The sequence below is a fragment of the Oryctolagus cuniculus genome, chromosome 12 (assembly GCF_051225735.1).
Source record: "Oryctolagus cuniculus isolate XC-2025 breed Fujian yellow rabbit chromosome 12, ASM5122573v1, whole genome shotgun sequence".
Classification (NCBI taxonomy): domain Eukaryota; kingdom Metazoa; phylum Chordata; class Mammalia; order Lagomorpha; family Leporidae; genus Oryctolagus; species Oryctolagus cuniculus.
The window spans coordinates 99,460,219-99,471,637 of NC_142878.1; the positions used below are offsets into that span (position 1 = coordinate 99,460,219).

At 50.2% G+C, this 11,419-nt stretch overlaps 1 protein-coding gene across 3 annotated transcripts in view; it reads left to right on the forward strand.

Annotated features, from left to right (window-relative positions):
- The window catches only part of TICRR (TOPBP1 interacting checkpoint and replication regulator), a 46,144-nt gene that overhangs the window by 33,757 nt on the left and 968 nt on the right, over positions 1-11,419 (forward strand). The window contains exons 15-22 of one of the 3 annotated variants that reach the window (XM_070054526.2): positions 404-544; positions 2,536-2,626; positions 3,895-3,956; positions 5,267-5,392; positions 6,569-6,726; positions 8,268-10,401; positions 10,504-10,629; positions 11,241-11,417. In XM_070054526.2, the coding sequence (XP_069910627.1) occupies positions 404-544; positions 2,536-2,626; positions 3,895-3,956; positions 5,267-5,392; positions 6,569-6,726; positions 8,268-10,401; positions 10,504-10,629; positions 11,241-11,287 (2,885 nt within the window). In that variant the 3' untranslated portion in view covers positions 11,288-11,417. The other 2 variants (XM_089310713.1, XM_070054525.2) reach the window with 2 other exon arrangements.

Below are 11,419 nucleotides of genomic sequence, written 5' to 3' on the forward strand. Positions count from 1 at the left end.
TTCTGAGCACCTAGCTTTGGCCTTGCCCATCCCCAGCTGTTGCAGGCACTGAGGGAATAAACCAGCAGATGGAAGATGTCTGTCCATCTGGCTTTTTTTTCTTTGCTTTGCAAATGAAAATAAATTTTTAAAACAAACACAATAGTGCAGAGACAATTGGATATCCACATGCAAAAGAATGACATTGGCCCCCTACTTCGTGCAAAAATAAGACACAAAAATCACAATTTTTTGAATTTGTAAGATTAATTTTAGTACCCTATGGGAGAGTACTATTTAAGGAAAGCTTAGTAGTAAATGTGAATATAACCTCTCTTTGGATAACAGCTCTCTGTATTATTGTTGGTAATATTTGGTTATTTCTTGGGGGTATGTGTGTTTATGTGTTTGTGTATATTTCCAGAAGTGACCAAAGTTCGGAGAAATCTCTTCAACCAAGAAGTACTATCTCCCTCAAAAAGATCTCTTAAGCGGGGGTTGCCCAGAAGCCATTCTGTGTCAGCTGTCGAAGGTCTGGAGTATAAACTGGACAGAAAGACCAGAGGTACCGTGTTTCCGTTCATCAGCGAGGAGGGGCTCTTTCTGTCTTGGCTGAGTGATTTGAGTCTTCTTCGGGTTTCTCAGTTTTGTTCATCCTTTCAGTGGACTCTCTTTTGGTTTCATTGGATTTTCTCCGTTGTTTATTAATCTTGATTTCCTTCCCTCTACTTGCCATGATTTTTAGCTTGTACTTCTAGTTTCTAGGTGAAGGTTAAGTTATCGATTTGAGATCTTTCTTTGTTAATACAGATGTTAACAGCAACAAATCCCCCTCCAAGCACTGCCTTAGCTGTGTCCTTTAAGTTGTGGTGTTTGTGTTCTCTTCATTTTCATTCCAGAATATTTTCTGACATTCTTTGTGATTTCTTCTCTGACCCACTGATTATTTAGTAGTGCATTAGTTTCCATGTATTTGAGTTTTCCACATTCTCTTCTGTTAATTGATTTCTGGTTTCAGTCTTTTCAAATTTTTTTTTAAAGATTTATTTATTTTTATTTGAAAGTCAGAATTACACATAGAGAGGAGACGCAGAGGAGAGAGGTCTTACATCCGATGGTTCACTCTCCAATTGGCTGCAGTGGCCGGAGCAGCACCGATCTGAAGCCAGGAGCCAGGAGCTTCTTCTGGGTGTCCCACATGGGTGCACGGGCCCGAGGAGTTGGGCCATCTTCTACTGCTTTCCCAGGCCATAGCAGAGAGCTGGATGGGAAGTGGAGCAGTGGGACTAGAATCAGCGCCCATATGGGAAGCTGGCGCTTCAGGCCAGGGCGTTAACCCGCTGTGCCACAGCGTCAGCCCCAAAGGCGATTTTTTTTTTTTTTTTTTTTTTTTTTAATTTATTTTACAGGTAGAGTTACAGAGAGAGAGACAGAGACAAAGGTCTTCCCTCCTTTGGTTCATTCCCCAAAGCCAGTTACAGGGGCCCAAGCACTTGGGCCATCCTCCACTGTCCTCCAGAGAGCTGGACTGGAAGAGGAGCAGCCGGAACTAGAACTCAGCGCCCATATGGGATGCCGGCACCGCAGGTGGAGGATTAACAAAGCGAGCCACGGCGCCAGCCCCTCAAATTTATTAAAACTTGTTTATGGCTTAACATTTGGTCTGTCTTGGAGAGTGTCCCATGTGTGCTTGGGGAGAAAGTGTGTTCTATTCTTGTTGCATAAAATTGTCTATAGATGTGTGTAGATCGAGTTGTTTATGGTGCTGTTCAGGTCTTAGGTCTCCTTATTGAACTTCTGTTTATTCCAATTGTTACTGAAAGTTGAGTATTAAAATCTCCAAGTATTACTGTTAAATTATCTATTTCTCCCTAATTCTGTCAGATTTTGCTTCATATATTTGATACTCTCAGATGTGCATTATTTTTATCTTCTTGATGGATAAATTTTTTATCGATGAGTAACATACTTTGTCTTTCATTACCATTTTTGACTTAAAATCTCTCCTGGAGTCTGGCAGGAGTGTGACCACTCAGCTCTTCTGTACAGAATATCTTTTGCTGTTCCTTCACTCTGAACCTCTGCATCTTTGTATGTATGAGTCTCCTGTAGACAGCGTACATATCATGTAGTATTATTTCACTCTGCCAATTTCTGTTTTTTAACTGCAATGTTTAATCTGCTTACATTTAATGTGTTGACTAAGGAAGAACTTAGCCATTTTATATTTGTTTTCTGTGTATGTTATGTCTCTTTGTTTCCTTGAATAGATTGTGATGTGTTAGTCCTGACAAGTGAGCACTATTCATGTTCTTGGGATTGCTTATTAGAGAAGTAACTTTATAACATTTTCACATCAGCTTCTGCCAGTCATCTCTGATAGTGTTGATAAACTGATCTAGTATGTTGACTGAGTCCTGTGAGCCCAGAACTTAGCCAAAGATGGTTCAGACCCAGCCCAGCTGGGTAGTAAGCTTAAACTGCTCCCTCCACCTTGCTGCTGCTTCTTGATAAGATTCGATGAAATTTATAACTGAAACTCCTTTTACCTTTTAGGTTATCACAAACTGCTGACAAAGAGTGTGGCTGAAACTCCAGTACATAAGCAGATCTCCAGAAGGCTGCTTCATAGACAGATCAAAGGCAGGTGAGGGATACCACGCCGCCCTCCTCACCATCTTGTGGGCCACTGTGGCCTTCTCTTGACCTTCAGTGACTTAATTCTGAGCTGTGTGGCTCATCACCAAACAGCATCCCATAAGCTCTCACGGATGGCAAGAGAACCGTACAGGACATGCAGTTGTCTGGCCGCCTACACCCACGTTGTTGCCATCGTCAGCACTTCCTCCCTGTTTGTTGAGTAGTTTTCTATTGAGTGGATATTCCACACTTTGTAAATCCATTCACGTATGACTCAGGGAAGGTGGCTCCTTGATGGGCGAGGCTGGAAGTCTGGGTTCCTGACTCGGCCTCTGCTGTTGGGACGTGGGTGGGGCTGTAGGTTTTCTATGGTGATCCGGTGGCATAGGGCAGTTATTGTCTCAGGATTTTCTGTCCTTTCACTGATCTAGGCCTCTTGCCTGGTTCTTTGGTTCAAGAGAGCTGTCTTTACGTGGGTGCTTTGGGTTGTCTGCTTCTCCAGCCCCCAGTCTGGGAGCTCACTGCCCTGCTCTCCTAGAGCCCCATGGTCCCCAGCCAGGCCGCCTTCTCACCACCTTTCAGAGATGTTTTGTGTATGGCATCTAGGGTTTTATTGATGCTTTCAAGGCGAGTAGAGAGGATGGCTTCTATTGCAAGGCTCTGTCTTGGTGCTATTTATATATATAAATTTTAAGAAATTGGTAGGTCAGGAGGCATGTATATATCTAATTAATTTCTATATAAAGTTCTTGACAGATGGGCAGAAATTAAGGCTCTTGTCCAGAAACTTGAATGTTCTGCTCATTGTGACAGTCCAACATTTAGTTACAATTTTTTAAGCTTTTTTTAAAATTATTTATTTATTTCGAAGGAGTTAGAGCAAGAGACAGAGAGAGAGAACTTCCATCTGCTGGTTCACTCCCTAGATGGCCATAATGGCCAGGGCTGGGCCATACTGAAGCCAGGAGCCAAGAGCTTCATCTGGGTTTCCCATGTGTGTAGCAGGGGCCTGAACACTTGGCCAGACGTCTTCTGCTGCTTTTCCCAGATGCATTAGCAGGATTGGAAGTGGAGCAGCCAAGATACAAACCAGTACCCTTATGGGCTTCTGGCATCACAGGTGGTGGCTTTACCTGCTGCACCACGAAGCCAGCCCCACCAATTTCATCTCTTACCACTCTTACCGACACTGGCATTACCTTGGATGAGACGTCGTCTCTCTTTAATGGTGGTAATGATGAGGGATACTGAATCTTTGTGCTTGTTTTTCTTGAGGTCCTCTGATCCTGGTCCTGATATTGAAGTTGTTGAAGAGTCACCTGAAAAAGGAGAACAAGGTGAGGTTACTGACTTTTTTTTCCCTCCAGTATGTATGTATGTATGTATGTATGTATGTATTTGAAAGAATGACAGAGAGAGATCTTCTCTTCTCGGTTCACTCCCCAAATGCATACAACAGCCAGGACTAAGCCAGGCTCAGCCAGAGCCAAGAGCTCCATCCAAGTCTCCCATGTGGATGGCAGGGACCCAAGTACTTGTGCCTCCCAGGCACATTAGCAGGGAGCTACATCAGAAGTGGAGGCATGGCTGAAACTCTGTGATGTGGGGTCTGATACGGGATGTGGGCATCCCAAGCGGTAGCTTATCCCACGGCACCACGATGCCTTCCCCCTCACTGCTGCTTTTCCGCCTTCTGCTGAGCTGCTGTGGAAACCTTTGCACACTTACTACTCAGCATATGCTAAGGTGTTTTATAGAAGTTGTATTGGCTCTGGTTGCACTATGTAGTTCAAGTATTTGAAGTGAATGTTCCTTTATACACAATCTACTGAGAGAATTTCTGGAGAAAAAACTGTTCTTATGAAACAGAAATGGGATTTAAGATGAGGGCTGAACACTGTATTATACAGCATGCTATGACCTATTTTTAAAATTATATATGGTGACAAAGGGGTTTTGGAAAACTCTTTTTTGTTAACTGCTCAAGTAATTCATGTTTGTTGTGGAAAAATCAGAAAGTGTAGAGAAGCCACAATTTCTAAAATCATTTGATGGGGTAAATGTTCTAGTGGTTAAGACACAGCTTGAGATGCCCAGGAATGCCTGGGTTCAAATCCTGGCTTCCAGTTGCAGCTTCCTGCTAAGGTGTACCCTGGCAGGCAGCGGATGAAGTCTCTTAAAACTGAACCATCTTAGCCGGCGCCGCGGCTCACTAGGCTAATCCTCCACCTAGCGGCGCCGGCACACCAGGTTCTAGTCCCGGTTGGGGCGCTGGATTCTGTCCCGGTTGCCCCTCTTCCAAGCCAGCTCTCTGCTGTGGCCCAGGAGTGCAGTGGAGGATGGCCCAAGTGCTTGGGCCCTGCACCCCATGGGAGACCAGGAAAAGCACCTGGCTCCTGGCTCCTGCCACCGGATCAGCGCGGTGCGCCAGCCGCAGCGCGCCTCCGCGGCGGCCATTGGAGGGTGAACCAACGGCAAAGGAAGACCTTTCTCTCTGTCTCTCTCTTGCACTGTCCACTCTGCCTGTCAAAAAAAAAAAAAAAAACTGAACCATCTTGTGTTTGGACATGAATGTTGCCCGTTTCTGACACAAGGGAAAATGTCAGACTTGTACTTCTCCCTGCTCACTGTGGTTCTTGTTTTGCAGAATTAAATTTGAGAAGGAGTCCTCGAATCAAGCAGTTGTCATTTAGCAGGACACATTCTGGATCCTTCTATTCTTTGTCTCAGCCAAAATCCCGAAGTGTGCAAAGAGTCCACTCGTTCCAGCAAGGTAAGTCAGCAACCCAAGGGCCGTCCATCTTTACTGGTCCGTGCTGATCAGTGGAAGGAGCACCATGAAATTTGACATTTCCTGACAGTGAAGAAGAGGAATGGTCATGTGCAGTCAAAGTTCAGGGCAGTGACCAGAGGGATAATCCGTGACCCTTGTAATCTGTCACCTTTGGTTTCTGCAAACTCATCCTCCACAGTCGTTATGGGTAGCTCGCTCACTCAAGAGGAGATTGCCAGGGCGGCCATTGTGGTACAGCAGTTTAAGCTACAGCTTGTGACCCCAGCATCCCATATTGGAGTGCCGGTTGGAGCCCAGGCTGCTGCTGCACGTCCAATCCAGCTCCCTGCTAATGTGCCTGGGAAAATAGCAGGTGATGGCTCAAGTACCTGGGTCCCTGCCATTCATGTGGGAGACCACATAGAGTGCCTGCCTCTGGCTTCAGCCTGGCCGTTGTAGCCATTTGGGGAATAAAGTGGATGGAAGATCCTGTCTCTTCACGTCTCATTCTTTCTCTCTTTCTCTTTTTTAAGATTTTTATTTACTTATTTGAGAGGTAGAGTTATAGACAGAGAGAAGTCTTTCATCTGCTGGTTCACTCACTAAATGGTTGAAATGGCCGGAGTTAGGCCGATCAAGAGCCAGGAGCTTTTTCTGGGTCTCCCACATGGTTGCAGAGCCCAAATACTTGGACCATCTTCTGCTTTCCCAGGCCATAGCAGAGAGCTGGATTGGAAGTGCAGCAGCCAGAACTAGAACTGGCACCCATATTGGATGCCGGTACTGCAGGTGGAAGTTTTAGCCCACTAAGCCACAGTGCCTGCCCTCTCTGTCTCTGTCTTTCAAGCAAATCTTAAAAAAAGAAAAGAGGAAACTGCCCGTAATCTCCCTCCTGTGACAAAATCCTACACGTGAATTTCCCAGGTGGAAGCTGATACGTGTTCATATGTTCTTTATTCTTTTATCCATGATTAATTAGTTTGGCTAATAAATGCACGTTTTTATGTTTGTAAATTAGCTTATTTCAGTTGCCTCCATTTCCTGACACCAGAGCTGGGGTTAATATGAAGTCTTAATGAAAATTCAGGACAGCAGCATTCATTGTCTTTCCTGAATGGACTGGCTGTTTGAATAGTGTTGAGAAAGAATGAAAGCTTTGCTGTTCTTGGTTTACAGGCCAAAGAGGAAATTCTCCAGTCCGAAGTATTCGATCTCCCAAAAGGCTTCTTTTCGGGGCAGTATCTGGGATGATCAGCCCCTCAGAAAAGGGTTCAGCCCGAACTAAAAGGTCTTCAGGAAGCATGTCCGGGTCTGAGATACGTACGGCGTACCAGGTATAAATCTCTAGAACGTTTACAGCGCTGTTGTCTCAGGGAACATAGAAACATCAGGCAGTCAAGCAGCTGATGGATCCCTACATGGATGGAGGTGTGGGTGGCGGGGGTGAGCCACCGGGAACTTAAAGCAGCAGGTTTGGCCGAGGTGATCCTGTGTAGACTCTGGGCTTTTTTCACTGTGTCTGTTATTCTGAAATACGTACCAACGTCCCTCTGTGTCTGCTTGGTAGCCCACTTGATCACTCGTTAAAAACCTAGGAGTGATGCCCAGCCGCCCCCTCCCCTGGGGCACGGCCAGTCGACCCATTCCCGCCCATTTGACTTGCTCTGTCTTGTATCCGCCTCTCCTCCTCACCCCTGAGTCAGGTCTTTGGTCAGTTCTGCCTAGAACATTCCAACAGCCCCCTCCCATTGCCATCTCCCCGAGGCTTCGGCGATCCTTCTGAAATGGTCATCTGTTAGATGTGTCCTTAGCTCGAAGCTCCAGAGACCCCCCCATCTGCTAATGTTGGTTTCCCAGTTTCTCTAAAATGGAACCTTGTGTGAATCCCAACAAGTTGCTCAGAGCGAGGGGGCAGAAGCAGAGCCAGGGACGTGCCTGGAGAGCACAGCCCCACTACAGGACCCAGATCGCTGTCTTCCCTCGGGCAGAGGGTCCTCCGCGTCGGGTCCCTGCCAGCCTGGCTGGCCTCAGCCCTAGCCCTCCCTGCCTCACTCCCCCTCCCCAGTGCCTCAGGCTGTGTGTGCACTGTCTGGCACACGGCTGCGGCTCTTCACACTTGCGCTCTTACTCGTGTTGTTTTCTGTGCCCACAGACCCTCTCCCCAACTTTGCCAGCCTTTGCTGACATCCATTCCTGAAGATCCGCTTACTACTCACCCGCCCCACTCCCCACCAGCTTAGACCGCCCCCTTGTGCTCCATGATGCCTGTGCCGTCCCTGTCACTGCCCTGCCCACACTGTGTTGCCCATCTGTGTCCCGCTGAACGTGGGACTTCCGGAGAGCATCAGGAAGGTGCTGCAGGGAGATAGGCGTGGGACCTCCTCACCTATTGCAGCTTTTAAGTACAGGTGTTTTTGCAAGAAGGAAGGGAAGTTTTGTTTTCTCTGAAATGTTATCTTTGCTTCTGTGCCTTATGTATCTTTATATTCCCTCCCTCGCTCTACCCCATCCCCCACACACATCCCCTGGCCCATAATAGGGGTTCAGTAAGCACATGCGGGGTGGAGCTGAGCACAGGAGCAAGTGAATAGTTGTGATGATGCAGCTGCAGGCAAAGCGTAGCTTAGCCTTAGAGCGCAAGGTGTGGAAACTCTGTTCTTAGGAGAAGCAACTGATGGTGGATCCAGTGCTTGGTCCTAGAAAAGAGGTCAAGCAAATCCTGAGTGGTGTTTTGGAGAGGGAAGCTGGTCCCTGTTTGAGACTTCCAACTTCAGATCCTGCCTCTGGCTGACTAACCTTAGAGATGACTACAGCGCTTCTTTAGGTAATACGGGTTATAATATTCAAGCACTGAGATAAACATTTTTCTCTACAGACTCCCAAAAAGAGTTACCAGAAATCTCCAAGTTTTCCTGGAACCACACCGGGGAGGTTCCCGCGCACGCCGCAGACTCCGCCGTGTGCTGCTGATGGACCGCAGGTGACACCTGCAAAGCAGGCCGCTCCCCAGAAGCCCCTAGGAGATTCCTCGCGAGGCTGGGATCCACAGGGATCCAGAGGGACTCCTGGGAAAGGATTCCCCCTGGCAGGAGAAGGTGCCGTTCTTGAAACAAAGTTACCAAGAACTCCCAGGAGGCTAGGTGCTCAGGCATCTGAGTTTTTGCCCAGTTGTTCTTGGCCACATTCAGTTAATTCCAATCCTGAAGGCCGCCCCCAGCATCCAGCATCCCCGCCTCCATCGACCGCCCACCCTGGAAGCACGTGTGCGACCCCCAGCAGATACTTTCTCAGAACACCACCGAGGGCAGGCTGCGCGAGCTCACCTCCGAATCAGAAACACCCACAGCGCCTCAGCCCCCCAGCTGCTCGGTCAGAGGAACCAGCGCAGAGACCAAAGGACTATGCTGTCAAAACCCGGAAGAGATCAGGGAAGGCGACTGCGAATTGTTCCCCACCCACTTCTCCAAAGAAACGCATTCACCCTCCTCTATGTGATGTTTCCAAGAAGAGTCTGTTTAGGGAACCAACAGAGTCTCCTCCCCCTGAAGAGCTGGATTGGAAAGCGCTCCCAGCGTGTTCCAATGTAGCACCCCCTCTCTCTCCTGTGCCCTCGACTCCCTGCAAAACCTCCCAGGCAGCTACTTCTGATGTCCCCCCTCCTCCACCCTCCAAAACTGGGAAATGGTGCAGAAGGACCTCTAATCCCGAAAGAAACTTCCTGCAGTGCCAGCCTGACACCCCTGCGTCCCCTGTGGTGAGGACCGACACCCTGGCAGCCATCACAGACTGCAGAAGGGGCCAGAAAGAAGTGAGTCTCTGTCCCCAGTCTGCATCTGAGGGTCAGAGTTCCCTGGGCACTGGTTTCGGGAGTGACTGGCGCAGGTCCTCTCCTTTGCTTATTTCCAGCGACACAGAGTGTCTGATTCTTGAGGAAGCTGAATGCCAGGGCAGTGATAGCTTGAAAAGTGCCATCTCGCCAGTGGGGGGAGGGGAGGGGCTCAGGACCTCAGCTGCTGGTGAGAAGCCGTCTGCGTCCGACCCCGGGATTCCTCCGACTCCTCCTTCCTCTGGGCCCCTGTCTCCTCTGATGCCATCATACGACCTGCGCTGCACAGCCGACAGGAGGCAGCGCCAGGCTGTGGCGCAGCTGGAGCAGCTGCAGGCCTCAGCTGAGCACCCACAAGCTGCTGCCAGCCCAGAGACCTACGAGGTTGAGCTGCAGATGCAAGCCTCTGGCCTTCCCAGGCTTCGGATTAAAAAGGTCGACGGCGGCTCTTTGTGTGAGGCTGAGTCCCTGAGAAAGGAGGAGAGCGGCCTGGGGGAGGAGAGCCCCTTCCCTGCTCTCAGCGTGGCCAAGGCCAGGTCGTCTGGCAAACCCGAATGCACCTACGTGTCGCCCCCCTGCCTGCGGCCTTCACACAGCACACCCGGCAAGGGCGGGGGACAAACCTACATCTGCCAGTCCTGCACCCCCACCCGCTGCCCCTCTAGCACCCCTTCCCCATTCCAAACCGATGTCGGGGTTCCTTGGACACCATCCCCCAAGCACAGTGGGAAGACCACTCCCGACACAATTAAAGACTGGCCCCGGAGGAAGAGGGCAGTGGACTGCAGCGCCGGCCCCTCTGCTGGGAGGGGCGAGGTCGGTGCGGACCTTCCTGGCGTCCTGCCACCACTTGACCCCGAGGCAAAGGATCGGGGCCTTGAACTCAGCTTGCACAAGACTTCCATCCTGGGCGATTTTGAGCTTGAGGGTGTGTGTCAGCTGCCAGACCAGTCACCTCCGAGGGACAGCGTGCCCAAGGCTGAGGACGCCTTCTCGTGGGGACAGTTTGGGCTGGGTTCCAGGAAGAGACTCTTGTCCACCAAGGAAGACCCTGATTATCGAACCAAGAGGGTCTGTGCCGGCCCCAGAGAAGACCCAGAAGAGGGGCAGAGTGAAGAGAGGTCTCCGAGCTGCAGTGGGCGACCACTCCCCTCCACGGGGGACGACGAGGTGTTCGTTTCCGGTGAGTTTGTTTCTCTTGGGCAGACTAGAGCGTGGGGCAGGGAAGCCTTGGGATGGCCCAGGCTTGCTTCTTGGTTGTGTCTTACACGTGGCATCTCTGTAGGCTCCACCCCACCTCCCGGCTACGCCGTGCGCAGCTGCCTGTCTGCCAGTGGTCTCCAGGCCCTGACCCAGTCCCCGCTGCTGTTCCAGGGGAAAACGCCATCCTCTCAGTGCAGAGACACCAGAGGTAACTTGTCTGTTACAGGTCCTGGAGACTCCTCCCGGGGTAGCCAGAGTTGTCAGGCAAATGGATGTGGGGGGAGCCCCAGGGATGCCAGGCATGGGGTGGATGGGTTTTGTGCCAGTCTGTCATGTGCCCTTCCCAGAGAAACTCTGCCTTAGAAAATCTGCATCAGACAGACCTCCAGGTCCTCCTGAAATGTTGCAGTCTCTCAATAGGGACAGCAGAGGGTCAGTTGGCGCCAGCCGTCAGTCATGGCCTTGGAATCTGGGCAGGAAGGTGTTCTGAGCAGCAGGAGTGATCGCTGCTGTGTTCGAAGCCAGCCACAGCCCACGGTGGGTTTGCACTGTGCACTCTCAGATGAGCGCTGACCGCAGTGGTCAGCCTCAGACTCTGGCACCCCTCCTCACCCCCAAGTGTAAAGGCCTTGGACTTGGCCCGTGAATGGCACTGTTTGGGTGTTTCCCCCTCTGTGCCGCACTGCAGGGGAGCACGGGGTGGAGGGAGCTCTGTGGTTCTCTTCCCTGGAGCCCATGATAGAAATCAGACAATAACATCAACCCCACAGACCCAAGATCTAAAAAGCACTCGTCCCACGGTGCTGTGCGTTCTTGCAGAGGCTCATTGCTGTCAGGGAGGAGGGCCTCGTAGGAAGCGTGGCTAACATTTCTGCGGGATGAACAAACCTCTAAGCAGTGCCGACAGCTGGCTCCCGAGTCCATGTTTGCGTGTGGCTTCTGCCGTTTAGGCCTTTTGCTCGGTCCTCAGTCACTGGCCGCTGAGTCTCCCTGCCTTT